The following is a 23,483-nucleotide window of genomic DNA, read 5'->3' on the forward strand; positions in this document are numbered from 1 at the left end:
CTGTCCTGAGGACTGCTGACTGGATCTCTGTGGATGATTAACCAGAAGAAATGTATTCAGGTCAGATGGTGTGCAAGAGCTATGAGCAAATCCTCTGGAAGACCCTAAATTGGGAATAAATATTGATCCCTACTGCTTTGATCATGCCGAGGAGGCAGCTGTTCTAAGTACCTCTCTAGAACTCTAGATCTAGCCTTGCCCATTTCTTTGGGGAGGATACCTCTTTCATTGGAAGCACAGTGTTATCTGGCCCCAAAGCCAAATTAAAGGGACCTGGAACACTATGAATACCTTATGTCTACTCCACAGTTTAGCAATGGGTAGACCTGGGAACCAGGAATTTTTGTTGCTAAAATCCATTGTCTGAGAGCCAAGGGCTATCCAAAATCAAGTTAAGTCCCAGACAGTCACATTTCTAAGGCTTCTCACAGTTTGGTACTAAGGAAGAATATTCCAATCAGTCTCTTAAGCCAATGAAAATGAAAGCAGATCAGATAGTCTTAAAGTGGATTTGAAGTGTTTTGGAAGAAGAGTCGATCCTGGTTTTAAACCATCAACCTGTGAAGAGAACAAGATGAAAAGGGCGGATCACAGGTGAAAGTCAAATAAAGAAAAGGGTACAAAGGTTTTGGGGAAGAAAGCGGGCAGCAAAATGATAACAATTACTAAGAAGGGCAGTTTTCAGTCCTCATGATCTAAGGAGGTGGGAGCTGTCCGTGGGACGTGTTCATAGGGGTCCAGATGTGTTTTTACATACATGCATACAGACATGAATGTACATATTCACATGTACATATGTACTGTGTAGATGGGCATATGTGTATATGCACCTAGATGGTACCCCCTATATGGGGATGGTGTAATGTACACATGCATGTGTGTATGGATGCCATATATGCACACATATGGGGATGGTGTAATGTACGCATGCATTGGATATGTGTACCACCTATGCACATATATGGGGTGGTATAATGTACGCATGCATATATGTACATGTATACCATATATGGGTATATGTATGTGCATATATGAGGATGTGTGAAGAACCTCCTTAAGGCTCCTGGACCAAGCTCAAGACTGACAGCCTAGAGAGAACCCTAGAGAGACCAGGCTGGTCTCTTGATGATGTCATCAAGCTGCAGTATGACTTCTCCACTTCAGCCACTGACCTCATCTTAAGGTTATTTGAGGGGTGATGTCATTAGCCAATGACATTCTCAAAAGGGAGTCTTCCAGGGGGGAGGGGCAAGCCTAGGAATAATGCTCTCTGATAGCATCATAGGGTAGTCCCGCTTTCTTGTCTTTTTTTCCCAGGTTTCTTCCTAAGTCCTCAACTCCAGTCCCAGTTGGGTCCCAGGGTGAGCCCAGATCCAAGTTCTCAGGCACAAATATAGACACCTATATGCTCTCCCCTTCCTTGCATTACCCTATAACCCCGCCAGCCCAATCCTTCCTGCAGCCTCCCCATCAGCCGCACAGGCTCCGCCCCATCCTCCTAGCTTCGCCAATGTACGACGAGGGGTGGACCCCGCCAATGGGAAGGTGGGGCCATGCTAATAAGCCCCTGGGAGTAGGCGGGGCTTCGGTGAGGACCCCGGGCAGGGCGCCGCCGCCGGTTTGTCTCCGCTTTCCCTCAGCCGCCTTCTTTCAACCTTGTCCACTCCTCCGCGCGGCCTCTAGCGTGGCCGTGGCTTCGGTTCCTGCCGTGGGTCCCCTTCTCCCTCCCTGCCCAGCGGCTCCCCAGACTGTCCGCCATGGCCTTACTCACTGCGGCTGCCCGGCTCCTTGGGGCCAAGGTGAGTGACTGAGGCGGAGCGCGCTATCTCCTCCGGTTCGGGTGGAGGCGGCCACCAGGCCCGCGCGCGCCCCCGAACTTCCCTGCTCGGTCCCCTCCCGCCGTCCTCTCGCCTTAAAGGGACCGAGCCCTCGGCTGGAAGCCAAGCCGGGCCGGGGCGCCGGGGCCATGTGCGATCGGCTATTTCCCTGGTCTGCGGGGTGCAGGGAGCCAGCCATCCTCGGACCGGCGGGGCTCGGGGTGGAACTCCGCGGCGCCGGGTGGGGGTCCCGTGATACGTGCGGGCGTGGGCCGGAGCCTCGTCTGCAACTAGGGGTCCTAGGGTGGGGGCTTAGACGGCTGTGATCTTGCTAGACTGAAGTCTGGAAGCCAGATGTGCTCATCCTTTACCCGAGGGCCACAGCTGCCGGGAAGATGCGCTTCTGCTGTTGGCTCGAACTTCCCGGAAAGGCTGGACGCTTTCGTTTTGGGGGCCACCCTGTGCTTGGTCTTTCTCCCCACCTCCCACCCCCTTAATCGTGGGGCACTTGGGTTGGGCGGAATGCGTCTGGACAGGCCAGGCAAGAAGGTCACTGATATTCTAGAATGGAACAGGAGCGGGATTCTAGCCATTCTGCAGATGAACACATTGAGGTACAGTGAAGAGGGTTATGCCCAAGGTCAGGTTAACACGGTTAGCTCTGCCTCTTGCCGCTAGTTATAATCTTTACTATGCCGAAGCTGCTTCCTTTTCAAAAACTGAAGCCTGGGGTCCTCAGTACCCTGAGTTTGGAGGCATAGGAGCAGCTAGTAGTCTGAGGTCGAAGATGGGTGTGACCTTAAGCTGGTCTCTTGGTATCTTAGCAGGCCCATTTCCTCCTTTGTAAGATGAGAGGGAGTGGACTACATGACCTCTGAAGTGCCTTCTAGTTCTAAATCTATGAAACTCTTTGCCTCTAAAGCTCTGAGAGTTTTGTTCAACTTGTCCCAGGTTTCAAATTACCAGAAACTTTGGCTCCAGGTAGGTATGCCCTTTACACAGAAAAATTCCTGTGTTGAAGCCCTAGCCTTCTAAGGTAAAGAAGGGAATAATTCTATGGTTGGTTGTTCTTACCTTCTCCCAATAATTCAATTTTCTTGCTGAAGGGAGAGAAGTTTGGAGTTTTGTTCCTTTTGATATCGGGCATGGTTGGTAGTTGAAATTAGGTAGAATCTGTCAGTTTTACCTTGGGACTTTTTCTAGCTAGAAGATAGTGGTCAGTCTCTTGGAAAGTTTGATATTTGGCTATTTCTTGCAGCTACCAGGGGAACAGTGAGGATACCTCCTGGGAAATTCAGGCTGTGTTGGCAGAGGAAAGGGAGACACTAAAATTAGCACATTCCTAAGCTGGTAACTCAAACTGGATAGCTTAACTTCACTGTAAAGAGAATACAACTTGGGCATTTTCCTTTGCTTAGGGAGAGAAGTGACTTGGCTGGAATTTGGCTTTACTACTAATTTGATTTGGGAGCCTATTAAAGGTTAACCCAAGGAGCTCAGGCTTAAAATTCAGTGAAGTTTTCTTGACCCTTAAAATGAACAACTCTGGGGAAGCACTGAGAACATAGGTCATGTGACCTAGATTGCAAGTAATGTCTCCTCTTCCTGGAAAACCTTGCAAATATTCAGATTGCTCCACCAGATGGGTCTGTTCTCTGCCTCAGTACCCCAGAGGTAGCTGAAGGATTAGTCAGCAGTCATCTTTACTTTTATATCATATAAGCCTGGAAAAGAGATCTGACCTCAAAGAAGTATCCCTTGACCTTTAAAAGTGTCAAGGTCGATATACCCTCTTCCACCATGGTGCTATTTCAGTTCCCTTTCCTGAAAGGTTCAGATGATTTCTTTTTGCTCAGTTTCGACTTTCTGGCAAGTATTTTAAATGATCCCATGGTACCATAGGTGTGCCAATTCTGCCTTGAGATTTTGACCTCATTTATCTGAAATGGCTGATGCCTAAAGAGTAATGTACATCACCAAGCTTTTCTTGGTGTTTAAAGTAGTGATAAGAATCTGTGAGTAATTACTTTGTGATGTGATTGTGCCCTTCCCAGGTACAACTTATTGTACCTGTGTTAAGATACTTTCCAGGGAGTTGACCAGGGCTTATAATTCACTTCTAGACCCTTAAAGTAACTTAATTGGCTCTGCCACCACTGTTACTAAAAAGAATAATTTCTTGGCAGTCAGAAAATAGTCCAAAACTCATTGTCTGTAGTCTATAACTTTTTCATTATACCTGGAACCTTTAAGTCTTACATGTCACAGTGTTAAGAACACTAGTTTGGAGTCCAAAGAACCCAAAAATTCAGGTCCTGGCTCTGCTCTTTCACTCCGGAAGACAACCTTTGGCTCACCATCTTTTTTTTGTATTCTGTAAAGTAGGTTTGAACTAGATGACTAGTTTCTTTTAGCTCTAACTAAATCTGAACTTATGAATTTGCAAAGCAAAATCAGTACTGTGAGGTGAAACTTTGAAGCAAAAAGTATGAGGCTTTATTAGTCCATCCAATACAGGAATGGATTTTATCCCTGAATTTCCTTTTTTTTCTCTCTCTCTAATAGGGAGAATTGGAAAAATGCTGACGTGGAGAGAAGAAATACGATGGCTAAATTTCCATTCTAATCTTCAACAATTTTGATTATTAGCAATTTCCTCCTATATTGAACTGAAATTGAGTGCTGTACTTTAACCCAATTGTCCTGGCTCTGCCATTTTAATTCTTCCATATGATAACCCTTCAAATATATGAAGAAAATTGTCATACCCTGCCTCCTTCAATATTTTCTTTGCCAGGCCAAACAGTTGGACCAAAGAGCTTAAGTTGTTTTAGCAATATATTTTTCTTTGCTTTTTTCATAGATACTCTTTCAATTATCTTCAATTTTTCTTTATCCTTGGGCCCTGAACTTCTTACATTATAAAGCTAAAAGCTCTTGGGTTGCAATTAGAACCCTAATTCCTTGATTAGAATATACTATAGTTATTATATGTATGTATGCATAATGCCTTTTTTCTTTTAGTTAATGTTGCCAGTATAGCGGTTGGGTCACATAATTTTGAATGTCACTTCTTAAATGACTTATCTAGCTTTATTCTTTACATTTCTTTAAGGAACCCCCAAATAAAGCTCGTGGAGCAGAGATTTGGAAACTAAGGTTGTGCTAAGTGTTTTGCGTTCTAGAAAGAAAAACAGAAGAGTAGCATTCTATTTTTGATTTGATTTTGGTTCCTGAATCTGGGAGTAAGAAGGAAAGTGCATCTCCTTGAAAAGACTTGGGGTCTGGTCCTTGCATGAACTTATTTTTGGATTTTTTCCTTGACAGACTATCAGTGAAACTTTTGGCAACAGATTACAAAGCAAATAGTTGTGGAGTAACAGAGTAAACTACTTAGTGTGATAAAGAATTCCCTATTACTAGAGGTTTTTAGATATAGGATGAGAGAACTTATAGTAAGGTCTGTGAGATTTCTTGTATTGTTATCTCACTGTGTGGCTGGCATGTAGAAGGAGAGGGATTAGATTTGTTTAGACCCAGAGGGAAGATCTAGAAAGTGTAAGAGTAGCAGTTTTGGGTTTCCTAAAAGTACAAATTTTCTTTAAATTGTTAGTAATTCATCATGTCCAACCCCCTGTTGGGTTTTCTTGGCAAAGATAGTGAACAAGTTAAAGGAGTTTTACCCAATGTCAAAAAAGTGTATGTAACATGATCTTGTCTGACTAAAGCCATATTTGAACTCGGATCTTCTTGACCACAGAATCAGGGCTCTCTCCTGAGCCACCTTCTGGTTTCCTTCCTAATAATTGAAACTATCTAAAAGTGAAATGTGCTGGCCCAGTTGGTGCTGGATTCCTCCTTACTAGAGGGCTCAAAGCGGAGACTGGATGATCACATATTGCAAATAGGGTATTTGTCTATGGGAAATCTTGTATGAATTCTACTAGATCACCCTAATAGTCCCTTACAATTCTGAAATTCTTTGTACCTATATGACTACTTGTTTGGGATGTTGAAGAAGGGATCATTGGGCAAGGTTTAGGACAGGTTATCTCTTTTAATCTTTTAACTTATGCTTAAAGAAATGTCCTTCCTAGGTTTGGTTATCTGAAATAGAGATTTGGGGCTTAAGTGGTCAGACCAAGGTGTCAAGAAAACGTCTAACCAACCCCATTGTAAAATATAAATGCTGGTTTAGTTCTTTGACCTGGTTCTAAGGAGAGAAGAGCCTTTGTGCTGTCCTGATTTGCTTTTCCCCTAATGAAGTTGTTCTTCTGCCCTGGGAGCCATCTGCAGCTCAAAGCTTCCCTCTTTAATTGAATAAAGAGCTTTGCCTGCCTTGCTGGCTTGGGCAGGCTTGGCTTCCATCTTCATCTGATATAAAAAAGAAAAATCTAGATCCTGGTCTATTCTGATAGAGAAACAAAAGGGAAAGCAGGGAATAGGCAAATGGGAAGAGCAGTGTGACCTCTTTACTTGTAAAGAAAAGGTCTTAAACAATGGAAAGATTGTTTAAGTACTAATGAGTACTTAATAGTGAGTACTAAAAGAGCTAAAGGTTTCTTTCTTTCTTTCTTTTTTTATTATTGCTTTTTATTTACAGGTTATATGCATGGGGAATTTTACAGCATTAAGAATTGCCAAACCTTTTGTTCCAATTTTTCCCTTCCTTCCCCCCATCATCTCCCCCAGATGGCAGATTGACCAATACATGTTAAATATGTTAAAGTATAAGTTAAATACAATATAAGTATACATGTCCTAAAAGTTATTTTGCTGTACAAAAAGAATCAGACTTTGAACTAGTGTACTATTAGCCTGTGGAGGAAATCAAAAATGCAGGCAGGCAAAAATATAGGGATTGGGAATTCTGTGTAGTAGTTCATAGTCATCTCCCAGAGTTCTTTCGCTGGGTGTAACTGGTTCACTTCATTACTGCTCTTTTGGAACTGATTTGGTTCTTCTCATTGCTGGAAATGGCCACATGCATCAGAATTGATCATCATATAGTATTGTTGTTGATGTATATAATGATCTCCTGGTCCTGCTCATTTCACTCAGTATCAGTTCATGTAAGTCTCTCTAGGCCTTTCTGAAATCATCTTGCTGGTCATTTCTCACAGAACAATAATATTCCATAATATTCATATACCACAATTTATTCAGCCATTCTCCAATTGATGGGCATCCACTCAGTTTCCAGTTTCTGGTCACTACAAAGAGGTCTGCCACAAACATTCTTGCACATACAGGTCCCTTTCCCTTCTTTAAGATTTCTTTGGGATATAAGCCCAGTAGAAACACTGCTGGATCAAAGGGTATGCACAGTTTGATAACTTTTTGTAAAGGTTTGTTTCTTAAAAGGATTTCTTTTTATGTGGTTTTCCTTGGTGTAAGAAATGAGATTCTGTTTTCTTCTTCAGTAGGACATTGCCAAGAGTCTAGTGGATTGAGGGAAATGACTTTCCCTCAATAAATTGACCTATTAGATAAGGTAGATGAATGGGTGCCTGATTCACCTGATAGCTACTATCATAGTACAATGTCTTTCCACGTGGTCAGTGACTGGTAGGGCAGATCTCTGACACACTTCTTTCAGAGTTGTAGGGGAAAGGACAGGAATGACTGAAAGGTTTGTAATCTGTTCATTCACTTTTTATAAAACTTAGAGCCAGTGTTTATGGAGATCAGATAGTAATCTCTGCCAAATAAATAGGATGTAAATTCTTGCTTTGTCTTGGAGACCATCCCTTTTCTCAGGTCCAGTTCATTTTTTTCTATGTGGTTGTCACAGCCTATGAACTGTCAGTTGAGACCAACTCTCTGATATTTGTGCACTTTCTTTTCTCTGAGGATTTCCTTTTTATGAGATTCTATTTACTAGGGAAACTGGGGTTGAATTTCTTGTCGCCTAGTTGTAGGGGATCCTATGAACTTGTTAGCACTAATTGCCTTTTCTTTGGCCCAGAATTCTGGAGAAATGATGAATTTTTGATAATCCAAACATCATCCCAGCTCCATAAAAATAACCATGTTTTTGTGTAGTGAGGCAGCATGGCACAGTGACTACCCAGATTCAACATTAGAGAGGCCCAAATTTGAGTCCCATGTTAGTGCTGTCACTCAACCTCTCATGGTATCAGGGCAACTTTAATTGTCAGTCTGAATTAGGAACTGCATTTGTATATTATCTCCTTATATATTTGTTTCCTCCTGGCAGTCCTGAAAGGAGCTGCAGGCCCAGATGAGGAAATAGAGATAGTCAGCTACTTTGACACTACTTGAATAAAAGGAAGCCTAACCTAGATGAGTAAAAAAAAAACACCTCTACTAGATAGACAAGCCTGGCAGGTTGGACTAGATGACCTCTAGGGCCCTTTCTCATATATTATCTTTGTGATGGTTTTGTGAGGGAACTAGGGAATTTGGAATGAGACTAGTCATCAGAAAATTGTGATTGGTCAGAGTCAATTTTAAAGGCTTCCCTCTAGCCTTATGCTTGGTGGACTTGTCTTTAAAATTCCCCTCTGCTTTTCTTGAGCTATAGGATTTAATATATGTAAATGGAATGAGCAGGATAAAATGAGATGGGTTAATTTTCCTAGGGTCAGTTTCTTCACCTGTAAAAGGCAGAACACAAATTGATGGACCTTGGAGATCATTTCCAGCTCTAAAACTGTGATTCCCCCATGAATTTGTAGAAATGACCATTTAGGCTTTATTTCCTCTTACCCAGTAATTAGACAGTGACAAGGGCCTGAGGACAGCAGACTCTGGTTTACATTCTATTGTGTGGAATCCTGTACATATATAAGCGTATGCAAAATAAGTAAAAGAAAATTTAGGGAAGGAAAGATATTGGGGAAGACTTAGTATAAAAAAAATCTTAATTAAGGAAGTAAGGGATTTTTCCAGGCAGGTAAGTATGACTAGTGCAAAGGCAGGTGGAGTGTTACCTGTGACCTTGAAAAAATCCACTTAACACCAATTTCCTTATCTATAAAATGAGGACATTATATTTATCTTTAAAGTACCTTCACTTCTGACAGTTCAATGGCTAACTATGTGGTGCTTAGAATGTCTTCTTTAGCTAAGGTTAGTGGAAGAATTGTAGCTTTAAGTATCTGTTCCCTTCATTTTCTCTTCCCATCTTACTTTGGAGCTGAAGTTAATCCAGGAAAAGCTAAAGGAGACATCTGAATCCATTGGCTGACAAGATTCATTGTCTTACAGCTGTTATTCTGGAGAAAGAGGTGCTAAAATATACTTACCTACTATTGATAGCAATGGGCATCTAGTATTGTAGAATATTACAATTATTGCCAGTGGTCAGGCGAAGGGGAGGAGGATATATGAAAAAGAATAATATCTGGGGGAAAAAACAAGGCATCAGTATAACCTAAACAAAATTGTATTTCCTTTCTTTAGACTCACATTGTTAGAAAAAATGATGGATAATGGTCTTATTTTGGAGTTGGGAGAATAAGAAATGTTGAAACAGCTAGCTAAGCTGGGGTTGTCTTGGTGAACTGGTACTTTCTTTTTAAGTGTGTGAGAATAGTATAGTATCCTTGATACTCTTTGGGAAGAGGGAAAATATCTAGCTTAATTTTAAATAAGCTTATCAAGGAAAATGTATTAATGCTGGCCGTGTCATTGGTTTAAAAAAAAAATTCTAAATACCAAATTTTCATTAAGGCTCAAAGGTGGGTCAGGTGCTATCTTCATACAAATCTAAAACATTCTCAGAAGATGACTTGGCTGTCTAGATTCCTCTTTTCTGTTCTGAGAGAGCTACTAAGGATCCTTTTTGATAGAATAAGTGGTCTCTGGAAGACATTTTTCTTTTATCTTTTCTTTTAGAGGGTTGAAAACAATTCTTCAAAGGGCTGCTTTCCACTTATGGGCTGTCTTTAAAAGGCTTACAATAGATTATAGGAACTAAGACTTTTACCAACAGCACAAAGGACTTTGCTATACTTGCTTTTCTCATTGCAATTGCATAGGAGTATTGACTAGTAGGTTTTGGGAGTTGACTTTTGATGAGGCAAGCTAGCCACTAGCTCTGTGCTTTTCCATAATTGTGCTTCCAAAAGACACCATAAGTCTAATGTAACAGGCCCTTCCTACTACTGTATGCAGCAAAGCCCTGACCTGGAGCCCAGATGACAGAAACTGCCTCTCTTCAGTGAATACTAATGGGGCTGTGACTGCTTCCTCTGGCCAAATACTTTGGTGATAGTTTCCTAATTGGTCAGGGGATAATTCTTTAACATTTTTCTCGTTTTCTAGTCTATTTTCAGTGCCAAAGTTGACATCGCAGTCTGGTAGGAACACTTGATTAATCCTGAGTTCTCAACTTTTTTGGTTTGTTTTTTTTTTTTATAGAATGCATCCTGTCTTGTTCTTGCTGCCCGACATGTCAGTGCTTCTACAGTAAGTCTTGGTAAAGGTTTGATGATCAGTACAGATTGGATTTGGTGGGTCGGGGGAGATAAAGCAATACAGCTCCACTTGATCATTATTGATCACATTAACAGGAAGTGGAGATTACATGAATGAGCTTCGTAGTCTGTCTTGTATTACTTCCCTATGGAGTATGAAGTATGTCTGTGACCTCTTTTCTACACAAAAAAAGTCCTGATTACTTTGTAATAAGTTGTGGCCCCCGATTTTCTTTTTTTTTTATTTTTATTTAATAATTACTTTATATTGACAGAATCCACGTCAGGGTAATTTTTTTTGCAACATTATCCCTTGCACTCATTTCTGTTCCGATTTTTCCCCTCCCTCCCTCCCTTCCCCCCTCCCCCCCCTCCCCTAGATGGCAAGCAGTCCGATTTTCTTAACATTAGTTTTTTCCCTTGCATAATTGAGTGTAAATTGCATTTTTTAAAAATTCGGCAACATTTTAGGTGTTTTTTAAAATAAATATTTACATATTGATTCATTTGAACTTACTATCTTTATGTGGTGTGAAATGTGGGACTAACCTTTTTGCCCTATTTGTTTATTTTTCTCAACTACTTATTGAACAATAATTGCTTTCCCCCAGTGTTTTGTAATCTTGAGCTAATCAAACATTAAGTCTCTTATTTTAGGCTCTGTATTCTGTTCTAATGATCTTTTAAATAATTCATAACTAATTTTTTAAATAATTATTTTAGGTTATATTTTGAAATATAACATGGCAAATTCTGATTTTTATTTATTCCCCTTGACCTTATTGGTTTTGTTTTGTTTAAAGTTGATAATTTTATTTAATTCTGTAAAGTATCCCATTATAATTTGAGTTAGTTTACATACAAGCAGTATGACTCTTAATCAATTTAAATTGATTGCCTCAGTTTCCTCAATTGTAAAATGGGAATAACAACATCCAACTTGCTGAAATGTTATGGAGGGGCAGCTGAGATAATATTTGTAAAATGCTTTAGTACAGTGTGTGCCACCATATAGGTGATATATAAATGCTTAATCCCTTTCCTTTCCCTTGACCCTCAGTTTCATCATCTGCTTACTAGAGTTAATACTTCTATAAAGTCCTCACTGGATTTCTTTGCTGAAAAAGCCCTTGGTAAATCTTAAGTGCCATATAATTATGGGATATATAATTGCTTGGCTTTATTTGGAAATAGCCTTTCTCTTTATTCTGGGAATGAAGACTAACTTCAGAGAAATTACACAAGAGTTTAGGATAGGGAAATCAAATATTTTCTGTTGCAATGTGTCTTGATTTGCTTAGTTAAATCAGTTGCTTTGATTGATAAATATGTTTCACTTCTGAGAGAGGAGGGGTGGGCATTATTCTATATTTTATGATACAAGTTCATTAGCTTTCTGAGTGTTAACCTCTTCATCTTTCCTCCTAGAATCTCAAGGATGTACTCAGCAACATGATACCTAAGGAACAAACTCGAATCAAGAACTTCAGGCAGCAGCATGGCAAAACTGTAGTGGGGCAGATCACTGTGGACATGGTGAGTTATGGGTGCTGCATTGGGAGAATCAGTAATATCTAAAAATATCCATCCCTATGTAACAGCCTTGAAACTAATTGAAGCTGAGGGCAGCTAGGTGGCACAGTGGATAGAGAACCAGCCCTGAAGTCAGGAGGACCTGAGTTCAAACAAATTTGAAGTGTCTCAAGACACTTAACACTTCCTAGCTGTGTGACCCTGGGCAAGTCACTTAACCCCAATTGCCTCAGCAAAAAAAAGAAAGAAAGAAACTTTTTGAAGCCCCTAGAATAGAAGAGAAAAAAATTTCTTCTGTTGCTTTTCAGCCCCTTATATCTACCTCTTCTCTGGAATTTCTGCTTTGCTTATGAGATGATGATACTATCTGCTGTAAACCTTGATATCTCCCTGTGCATTCAGATGTGGAGCAGTCCAGAAAACCACTTTCTTCGGTCATTGTACCCCAATCCTCATCCTTTTAGAGATACTTTCCTTTTGGGAATTGGAGGTGATGCTCCCACACTAATGTTCAGTAAAAAGAACAGAGAAGCACCTGGAGACCGGAGCAATTGAGGGAACCTGGATAATATCTTCTTTGAGCTGACTTTGGATTCTAAAGTTAGGCCTTTTTTCCCTATCCCCTCTGCTTTTCTACTCCATCATTCTACGTGGAGGCAGTGTTTTCCTTCCATCCAGATGATGGATCTGCAGAGTGACTTTGGTCTCCTTTATATGGCTAAGTGGAGGGGGGGAAGGAGTTTTCACAGAACAAGCTCATTTTGTTTTTGCTTGTCTCTTTAGATGTATGGTGGCATGAGGGGTATGAAAGGATTAATATATGAAACATCAGTTCTGGATCCTGATGAGGTAAGAACTTTTCTTAAGTCACATCATTGAATAATTGTGCAGAGATATGGATGAAGTGCTTTTTGGAAAATACAGAAATATGGTCTTTCTTATTGAGGATCGATTTAGAAAAGCTAAGCCAAAAGTAGGCAGGTTAGAATAAGCAGACCCATCTAATCTGAATGTGAAGTTTGTAACAGTGCAGTACTTGGTGTAGTGTCTTTTCAAACTGACAAATCACAAGGGTGTAATTCTCATTCTTCCTTCTTTCAAGGGTATTCGTTTCCGTGGCTACAGTATCCCAGAGTGCCAGAAGTTGCTCCCTAAGGTCAAGGGAGGGGAAGAACCCCTTCCCGAGGGTTTATTCTGGCTGCTTGTGACTGGACAAATTCCAAATGAGGAACAGGTAAAAAGCAGGATAGTTTGTTACCCTTCCTTCCACATACCTAGGCAGTATACTTGGCTTTACCCCTCCCCCCCTTTCTCTTTATACCAGATACTTAATCCTGCTCTGGGTGGTTGTGAGGATAAGACAAGGGACGGAATTGAGTGCAGAGATCTACTATTTAAGTGGATTGAGTTGAGCTATATTTGACACTATTTGGTAAACTATTGCTATCCCCTCTTTTTATCCTGTTTTTACTTTCTTTCCATCCCCAGTCTTCTGCATATTGTTTCCTTATCTCCAGGTGAGCTGGCTCTCCAAAGAATGGGCAAAACGAGCTGCTCTTCCCTCCCATGTGGTTACCATGTTGGACAACTTCCCTACTAATCTGCATCCGATGTCTCAGCTCAGTGCAGCTATCACAGCCCTCAACAGTGAGAGTAACTTCGCTCGCGCTTATGCTGAAGGCATCAACCGGGCCAAGTACTGGGAGGTAGGAAAATCTGTAGTGTGAAATGAGGTTGGAGGGAGGTGAGAGCAGGTGAAGGAAAGGACTTGTGGGATTGGGAGCCTTGGAGGGGTTAGCTTTTCTTGAAAGCTGCCAGAAGTTTGAGTAAAACAGCATTTGTGAGCCCCCCCTCCTCCTTGGCATCATCTCTTTCCTAGTAACAAAATAATTTGTTACTCTGCTTCTGCCATTGGACCAAAGCCATCCCTTTCAAGTGACCAATTTCAGGCAACCGCAATCTGAGCATTCTCTGGCCTTCCATGAAGAAAAGGAAAATGTAAAGGAAGAGAGCCCAGAAGCAAATAGCCTACATTTCTGAATAAGACAGCTCTCAGTTGCTTTAAGTTACATTTCTCTTTAAATTTAAATTGAATTTTAAATTTCTTTTAATTGGAAGGTTTTTTTCATATGGCTATTAATGGTTGGATTTCTTCCTTTTAAAAATTGCCTATTCATATCCTTTGACCATACATTAATTAGGTAGGGGGGTGGCTCTTATTCTTGCCAATTTGAATAAGAAAGGAGTATTTGCAAAGAATTTCCTCTTCTTTCCCCTCCAACTGTTTTCTTTATGGTTTTAGCATTGATTTTGTTTTGCAAAAAAATAATATGTAATCAAAGTTTTTATCCACTTTATCTTCTGTGAATTTTTTCTATCTCTTATCAATATGAACACTTTCTTTAATAATAGTTGTATCTTCGTTATGTATTCATTTGGAATATACACTTCAAGATATGTGAGGTGTTGGCTCAAACTTAGTTTTTGCTAGATTGCTCTTGGATTTACCCAAAAGTTTTTGTCAAATAATGAATACTTATACCCATACTTGGCTTTATTGGACAACTAAGCTATTAGGATTACACTGCAAGTTATAACTGTTATAACTGATGGACACCTTTTTTTTGGGGGGGGGGACGACATCTTTTTTTAATTAGTGGAAAATGGTTTTGATAATTATTGTTTTGTAATATAGTTTGAGATCTGTTGCTGCTAAGACCCCCTTTGCTTTTTTCATTCTTGATTGAATTGAGATTCTTGATTTTTGGATTCTCCAAATGAATTTTATATTTTTTATCTCTATAAAAAAGTAATTTGATATGTCAGGGAAGAATTTTAGTAGTACACTTGACATTTCTGAACTTCAGTTTCCTCATTGATAATGTGGGAATAATGATACTTGCCCAATCACCTTCTAATATTGTTGTAAAAATTAAATAAGATAATATACATGAAAGTTCTTTGAGAATTTTAAATATAAGATGGTATTGTTGTAATCTTGTACTCCATTCAGTGCACAGAACTGAACATGGCATTCCATGTGTTGTAATGTGGACAATTATTTCCCTTGCTTCAATACTATCTATATTTCAGTTAATGCAGCCCAAAATTATGTGAAATTTGAAGAGGGGTTTTGGCTACTATCTCTAATTCATATTTGTAATTCATATTAATCTTTGCTAGAAATTAAGTCTAAGTCTTTTAGATGAATTGCTACCTAGCCATGCTTACCCAATTGTATACTTGCTATGCTGTATAGTTTAATCATTTTCAGCCTAAGTAGTAGACTTTTTTTTTTAATGTTTATTATCCAAACTTAATTTTATTAGGTTCAACTTATCCTTTTAGGACAGCCAGAGTCTGTTTTTGTCATACAATTTTTATGTTCTTTTCCCACCTGGCTTACTGTCATCTAAAACTATCAGCATTACTTGTTCTGTCATTCTACTTTTAGGTTCCCTTAACTATCATCCAGCCCACATTTCTTCATCCTCTCCATAAGAATACAATGAGCAACTATAAGATGTTTTTAATCTTTCTGAAATCTAGATATTATCTCTATAGCATGACAAGACTTAGTAGATCCATGCTGCCTCCTAGTGATCATTACATTATTATAATACATTACATCATTAGTTTCAAAAGCTACCTTTTTTTTTTTCCAGACATCTGTTCAATTTTCAATCTGTAGACCTAGGCAAATCATAGGAGTTGACATTGACAAATAATTAAATGATTGAAACTAAATTTATCATGAAATAACTAGAATACAAGTATACAGTAGTTCAAAAAAGAAGCAATGGTATACTAGGTAACATTTTGATCAGCTCAACAAACCCTATTAATGCAAAAAGAATCTAAACATCCCATAAATATAATTGTGGAATACATGATACAGGATGTCATTTCTTGGCCCTCAGTGTTAGTGAATGAAAACGAAAGCATAATTTTAATGTAATGCTTATGATACGTTTTGGCACACATGTTGAACAACATGTTGCATTTGCCATTTCCAATCCCATGAAGTTGTTTTCATTTTTTGCAACTTAAGTATATAAGAAAAAGTTAACATTACCTTCAACGAAGTCTTCTTAGTTTGCTAGTCTCTTGAGATGAAAACATGGGGATAACTACTGTCTTTATATCTAGCTCTCTTTAGTTAATACCACCTTTTCTTTCTTTTCCCCTTCCCCAGCTGATTTATGAGGACTGTATGGATCTCATTGCCAAGCTACCTTGTGTTGCAGCAAAGATCTACCGGAATCTATATCGAGAAGGCAGCAGCATTGGAGCTATAGACACCAAACTTGACTGGTCTCATAACTTCACCAGCATGTTGGGCTATAATGATGCCCAGTTCACTGAGCTAATGCGTTTATACCTCACAATCCACAGGTGAGTCAGAATTGGGTACCAAGTACCCAGGAACATTCTAGGAAAAGTTGTTCCAAATTTTACTTATATTCCAGGAAAAGGACGGAAGGCAAGAATAAACCTAAAATGTGGAACTAGGGATTATAATGGCTATTATACAAAAAAAAAAAAAAAAAAAAAAAAAAAAAAGTTGAGGGAGTCAAAATAGCTGCCCTAAGCAACAAGGTCATTATTTCCCATCTTTGCTTTCATTCATTGTCAACACCCCTATCCTTTGTACATAGGTATTTATGGATACACTGACCTGATTTTTCTTTTTTCCCCCCAGTGACCACGAGGGTGGCAATGTAAGTGCCCACACTAGCCATCTGGTGGGCAGTGCTCTTTCAGATCCCTATCTGTCCTTTGCAGCTGCCATGAATGGATTGGCTGGACCCCTTCATGGACTAGCCAACCAGGTAATACTCTTTTAGCTTCTGACCCTTAAACTTTCAGCTCTTTCCATTCCTAGTTTTCAAGCTATCTCCTACGTGTTAACTTTCCCCTGCCACATTATCCACAGGAAGTACTCGTCTGGCTGACACAGTTGCAGAAAGAAGTTGGCAAAGATGTGTCTGATGAGAAATTGCGTGACTACATTTGGAACACACTCAATTCAGGCAGGGTAAGCAAAGCACTATAATGGCAAGATGAGAATATTAGATCTAGACTTTCTAGATGAGAAGAGTTGGGTAGAAGAAAATTAAATCCAGATTTCCTTGGCATTTGAAACAAGAATTGAGAGTCTGCCTAAACAACTCAGTAGGTTGATGATTTCTTATTGCCCACTTAGAGAAATTTGGGGAAGAGAATGGGAGTTCTTTCCTAAAAGGTACTAATTAATTCCATACCATTTGTAGGTGGTCCCTGGTTATGGCCATGCTGTTTTAAGAAAAACTGATCCGCGATATACATGTCAGCGGGAATTTGCCCTGAAACATCTGCCTAATGATCCCATGTTTAAACTGGTGGCTCAACTCTACAAGATTGTACCCGATGTCCTTTTGGAGCAGGGCAAAGCCAAGAATCCTTGGCCCAATGTAGATGCGCACAGTGGGGTGCTTCTGCAGGTAAGAACCTCTCCTACCTTCTATTTATCTTCCTCCCTGATCTCCCTTGTCATGACTGGCTGAACAAATTCTCTAGGCTGTTTTCCCAATTCTCTTCTACATGTTTCCCAATATTTTTTCGACAAAATGTCCAGATGTTTTCCCTTCTAGTTTCCAATTTGTCATGCCTCTCCCAGCACTATCCAATCATTCATTTAAGGCTTTCTGTTCATTATCATCACTGGTCCTCATCAAAACTTTTTTTTTTTCTTTTTTCTACCCTGCAGTACTACGGAATGACAGAGATGAATTACTATACAGTTCTCTTTGGGGTGTCACGGGCACTGGGGGTGTTGGCACAGCTCATTTGGAGCAGAGCTCTGGGCTTCCCCCTAGAGAGGCCCAAGTCTATGAGCACGGAAGGCTTGATGCAGTTTGTAAGCTCCAAGTCAGGGTAAAGATGGGGACTGGGCTGGGCAGGGAGGGGGGAGAGAATGCCTACTAGAGTGAGGAGACTTGAGAGACAGTACATACTTTTTTTGTTTTTGTTTCAGGGGGCCTTTAAAGACTTAGGATTAAATTATATTTGAGGCACTGACACAAAGTTTGAGGTTATTTAAAGTGTAAATTAAGATTTAAAAAAAAACAACAGATGAGACTATTTCCCCTAACTAGTCCCTCTTCCCTGCCCAGTGTAGGAGTTGTCCGTTGACTTGTAGTTTGAACAAGACTAATACAGATTTGGGCCACAATAGGCCCCCTGCCTCATCTACAGCAGAAGTCTAGTGTATGCCCTGCCCCAAAAGGGTCAATGCTGGTTACAGGGAATCTGCATTCACTTCTTTATTTTGGAGATTTAGGGTTTTGTTTTACTTTGCTTAACCCCATCTACCTACCAGTAGGCCAAAAACCAGAACCCTGACCCCTAAATCATTTTCCATAGGAATCATGTTGGAGTGTCAGCACCAACCCCAAACATATTATGGCCTACCATGCCCTCACCCACTCCCCACTCACACACTGAACTATTAGTTGGCAGGACATTTTGGCATCCTTGCCACCAGAGGCTAAAGCATTTATTAAGATGGCACCTGGGGTTTGGACTTTTTTTTTGGTTGTTTTATTTTTACTTCGAAAGGTCTTGGGATACCTTACCTTTCACTATTTTAAAGGAATCCTCATGCAGTCTTTATGTACTTGTTACTCCTTGGGCTGAAAAAGCTTTGGACTTAACCATTTTGGGGACTTCTCTTAACTTTTATTTTGTATATACCACTGGTTTTAGTCTCTCCACAGTCACAGTCTCTCTGTCTCTGACACCCCCTACCTTTAGTGTGAACTGTGTTCACATCCAGATAGACAGAATCAGGCTATAAATCTCTAACCACTTCCCCACCCTCCCACCCCCCATACATATTTTAAAGAGCAGGGGCCTGCAAATGGCCTAGAGCATGCTTGTCTTTATGATATGCCCACAGGGATAATTTTTTTAAACCTGGAAGTGAAAATGACTTGAATGGATTTGATCCTGTTAGTATTAGACCCCAGGGCTTAGGGCATTAATATAAATAACCACACACACAGCTCACCCCGGCCCCCAACCAATCTTGTCCCCTCCAAATTCCCCCCCTCCCAATGTGGTTCATTGTTTAAAGCCCCATTTGCACAAGTTTTTCAGTGATTCAGAATGCTCTGCTGCCTCTTCCAGAAAGGACTGAAATACACTCCTCTCACTGTGTCCCCTTCATCCAACCTCTCCAATCTTGCCTGTGTTTGTGTGGATCCCCTGTCCCTAGAACCAAGCTGTTGAGATGGACACACACTGTCTATGAACCCCTGGGTAACTGTCAAAAGTCCTGTTGCAGACTTAAGGTTGTTCTGTATAAACGCAAAATAAATGTTTTTATTAACAAAGCTGGGTCTCGGTGTCATAAACCATAGAAGTAAAAGGCAAAGGATCATTGTCTGGTTCAGAGGGTTTTCTTATTTTCCTTTGATATCAGGAACTTCATTATCAAAGAATGATTTCCAGTTTGTTGCCTGCCTTAGATTCAAGGAGAAGACACTATGGGTTTTTTGAAAAAGAATCCATAATCCATGTTTTTTTCAACAGAAATTCCACCAACTTCTCTCCTGACCATACAGTTTACTGAGTGAAAGGAGTTAAATGAATGGTCTTAGGAGTGAGAGCTGATAGTTCTGTCGCATTGCCAGAGAATGGGGGAAGGGGAGAGGCCTCTGGTATACAACAGTGTTTTAACTTGGGTGGCAAATACTGTAGTGCTTCAAGTTAACTTCTTTTAGCCAACTTTTGTGAAGTTATTATCATCACTACTTTTATTGATAAGCAAACTGAGGTTTGGAGAGCTAGGTAGTGTTAGAAATGGTACTGGATAGAACCCAGGTCTTCCTGTTCCCCGTGGGATTTCAAGGTGAATTTTCTAGGACCTTTTTCTAAGAAAGTGTCCTTAGGAGTCTTTGTCATAATGCCAGATGGGCCATCATACACACACACACACACACACACACACACACACACACAAGTAATAATTCTTGTTCCTGGTCTGGTCCTTTCTTAGTTGTGCCGCTAACTCCCAACTCCTTCCCCCCACTAGGTTCCTGCTACAATTGACCTTCTGAAGAGAGGCTATAAATAGTGAAGAAGGGCCTGGATAGTGAGCCTCAGCCAGGGGAATGTGGGACTATAGTTAGCAGGGACACTGTGTCCAAAGATGATGTTGTACAGCTACCTTTTTTCCCTATTGCGTTCTCTTCCTGCTCTGTATTCCTTACCTAAGAAGCATTACAAAACCAAATTCACACAATTGGTTTATTGGCTCTTCATCAAAACACTCAGCCCAGGTGGAAGAAAAGGTCAGGCTTAGAAGTAAGTGCAGCTTTACTCACAGCTTCCCCTCCACCCTGGATGGGGGAAAAGAACTGACATTCTATACAGTCAGGGGTTGGGGGAAGAATTTACTTTTTTGGAAAGCAGGCTTCAGGTAGAACCTCAGATACCTGGATTCCAAACTGGAAGTTACTTTTCCCTCATAAGTCTTTATCAAGATAATAAGGACTGCCTCATCCCCTTCGCTCCTTAACCGGAGAGAATAGTGTAATATAGTTTACTGAAGACCTGGATCTATTTATCCTTCCAGACACACTGAGGAACCATAAATAAAATTTTAGACAGGGAATAAGTCCTAGCTAACAAGATATAATCAAAAATTGACAATCCCAGCAATTCTGAGTCCAGTTTTTGGGACATTGGCATATAAGGTTCAGTTCCTGGAGTCGGGCTAGCCAACTCTTTCTTACCCCTCAGTATCTTCTCACCCCAGATTCCTGAGTTCTCTCTTCCTGGAGAGCCAGAACTATTAGGGCAGGGAGGCAGACATAAACAAGACTTGCCCCAGAGGATGGAGCTGTGGATCAAACCAAATAAATAAATTACAGGGCTGATATCAAGTATGGTGCACCTCATGGAACATGAGTTCACGGGGGATGGCCGTCTCCGGCCCGAACTTCGTGGCTGCTCGACGTTCAAAGGCAGCAACGTTCTGTTTCACAACCTCATCAAAGAACATGGTGGCCAGCTGAGAGTGGAGCAGTGATCGAAACTCGAAGGAAATCTAGCATTGAAAGCAAAAAGAAACAGAAGCTTTCGCTTTAACATGGATAATTTCTTTGAATAAATTCAGAGATGCAATTCTTCAGAGCTTTTAACCCCATAGTTCCTATTCAAAAACACTGCAGTAGATTGAGCCAGAAGTGTGACTTCGGATACAGAACAATCTCCTAGGAAGCATATCAGCTTAGTCAGGAATATAATAGCAATTGAGTTAAATGCCTTGCCTAGGGTCACAGTGCTAGTTAAGTATCTGAGGCTGGATCTGATTCCAGTCCAGCATTAGTAGAAACAAAATCCCTGATCAGAGTAAAGAAAACCCAAGTTAATTACTGCATTTTAAAATTTTACCTATTTCCCAATTAGATTTTAATCCAATTCAGCCTATACTAGTGAGTTGATACCTGGCCTCGGTGGTAGCTGGAATTTAGCATAGCACCTGGCACATAATAAGCACTCAGAAAAATGCTTGCTGAATTGACTTACAGCTAAAATGTGACATCTAGCTTCTGTTTCCCAGCCACACCTTAACTCACCGAAAAGTCTACCGTGCAAGTTCGAGAATAGGCAGGAAGACCAGGGCTGAATCTCCATATGGTCTCTAAATGGTTGAAGAGTTTGCCATCAGTGCAGACTGCCTGGTAGGAAGAAGGGTTGTCGATGTATGATTACACTGGGCAAAGCTTAAAATGTGAAATTTCAAAACAAACACATAAGTCAATTTAAGGTTATTAATAATGGAACAGAGAAGTGACTTGTCACCTCACTGCCCCTGCCTTCAAGTTTCACTGGACTGTGTGTCTTACCTTAACCATATGAGGTTTGACCATGGAGACAGCCGAGGTGTAACGTTCCACAACAGGTGGGAAGCCAACCTCCAACTGGGCCTTCAGGTAACCTTTTCGGCTGGACACCACTATGGACTTCTTACACCAAGGCACAAATTCCCTGTACTCCTGGACATTGGACACCACCTCATACATCTCCTGCATTGAGTACCTGGGGGTAATTGGGGTGGGGTGGGGTTCAAAGAGAGGGGCCAAGGGCCTAGGTATTGGGTCCAGTGCCTGCCAACTTACTACTGACTGTATACAGACATGTATACACAGCCCAGCTATCCCAGGAATTTGGAGATCACCTGACCTCCCCAAACTACAGGGACGAATTCCCCTTATTCCAAATCTAAAGAACACATTGAAAATCAGGCCAATGTGGCACTGAAAACTGGAAAAGGGTTGGTTATATGCTCAGGTCACTGGGAAACATGCGAAGGTCTTATGGCAAGCCAGTCCTGTCTTGACCTCTGATAATTTCGTAGAGGAGAGAGGAAATGAGAGTAGGAAAGATGGCATCAGTGCCCTGGAAGTTGAGAACAGAATAATTTATTTCTAGAGGGGTCAGTTATCTAATCGTTTTGTCCGCTTTCTGGCTAGTACTCAAGTGAATCGGTATATAGGTTATGCCAGGTGAGCAGGAGCAAAGGCATTGCCATTATGAGAGACCTCCACGGATCGGGGTGGGGTACCCTTGCTGGCTCAGCTAGCTTGCATACTTTTTTTTTTCCCCAACACCAGGGGTTAGGGGGACCGGCAGGGGAGTCTCACCCCATAATCCTGCGTTCCGAATACGCCTTGCGCTTGTTGGTGAATGGGGAAGCTAAGCCCATAAAAGAACGGCTGTGGGAAAGGCCAGCCTCGGCCCCCAAGGCCTGGACAGCTCTGGGCAGCAAGAGGCTGCAGGAAGGCAAGAGCCTGGGGAGGAGAGGAAGGAGGCAATGTTAGCCTGCCCAGGCGGGCTGGTCGCAAAGCTTGGGGCGCCCCTGTAATGAGGGTCAACTAGAAGCAAGACCGGACGAAGGGGCGTCTTCCCAGGGGAAAGGTCAGCCGAACGAGCTCCCTGCTCCCCGCCCCCAGCACCAGCTGCAACCCGCCGAGCCCCCTTGCCAAGTGGTCACGAGTGCTAAAGGTCTGGGGCGGCTGAGGACAGGACCGGGGGAGGGGCTCGGACGCTGCCTGGAAGGGGGAGCTGAGGCGCGGGGAGCCGAAGCGGAGCCCCGTGAGGACAATCAACACGCGGTCCCGAGTCCCGCGTGTAGCGCTCGGTTCCGTCGGGCCCAGTAGACCAGCTGTACTGCGGGATGGGGCATAGCAGCTGCGCCGGCGCCCCCAGGTTCCCCTAACCCGTTTCGGCTCTGACGGGAGAGCGGTCTCACCTCATTGGCTGCAGCCCTCTGAGAGAGCCTGGGGGCGGGGCGGGTTGCGCGCCCGGCTGGAGACAGCAGCAGCGCCGAGCCGCCGCGCGCGTTCCAGCGGGGATTCGCCGCGCGCCCGCCATCGCCATGCGCGCTGCGCGCCGCGCGCTCCTGCCTTCTTCGCCCTCTCCTCTAGCCGCGGTCTTGCCCTTCCTGCCCCTGCAGGCTGGGAGCAGCTGCCGGGTGAGAAGGACGCCCCGGAGCGAGATCAGGCCTAGAGGGGCAAGGGGGTTGTGCCTCCCAACCACTCCTCCAGGTCAGCCCGCTTGGCTGAGACTGAAGCCGGCGGCCTCTGCAACTCCAATTCGGGTCCCTGGGTCACGTCACGCCGTTGCCATGCTACAGAGG

General features: G+C 41.8%; 2 protein-coding genes across 2 annotated transcripts; one reads left to right on the forward strand and one right to left on the reverse strand.

Annotated features, from left to right (window-relative positions):
• The first annotated feature begins 1,568 nt into the window (after nt 1-1,568).
• Nucleotides 1,569-19,170, forward strand: CS (citrate synthase). The gene is made up of 11 exons (XM_051963135.1): nt 1,569-1,799; nt 10,206-10,253; nt 11,690-11,797; nt 12,578-12,643; nt 12,897-13,028; nt 13,312-13,500; nt 15,990-16,189; nt 16,497-16,626; nt 16,731-16,832; nt 17,068-17,277; nt 17,544-19,170. The coding sequence occupies exons 1-11, from the start codon at nt 1,758-1,760 to the stop codon at nt 17,712-17,714; spliced, it is 1,398 nt and encodes a 465-aa protein (XP_051819095.1). The 5' UTR covers nt 1,569-1,757; the 3' UTR covers nt 17,715-19,170.
• A 902-nt stretch (nt 19,171-20,072) lies between these two features.
• On the reverse strand, nt 20,073-23,422 carry COQ10A (coenzyme Q10A). Its single transcript, XM_051963136.1, has 5 exons — nt 23,097-23,422; nt 22,489-22,635; nt 21,691-21,883; nt 21,421-21,522; nt 20,073-20,888 (listed from the first exon to the last, which is right to left on the reverse strand). Exons 1-5 carry the CDS (start codon nt 23,222-23,224, stop codon nt 20,721-20,723), a joined length of 738 nt encoding a protein of 245 aa, XP_051819096.1. The 5' UTR covers nt 23,225-23,422; the 3' UTR covers nt 20,073-20,720.
• Nucleotides 23,423-23,483: the final 61 nt, after the last annotated feature.

This window comes from Antechinus flavipes, chromosome 5, assembly GCF_016432865.1.
Source record: "Antechinus flavipes isolate AdamAnt ecotype Samford, QLD, Australia chromosome 5, AdamAnt_v2, whole genome shotgun sequence".
In the NCBI taxonomy this organism is placed as follows: domain Eukaryota; kingdom Metazoa; phylum Chordata; class Mammalia; order Dasyuromorphia; family Dasyuridae; genus Antechinus; species Antechinus flavipes.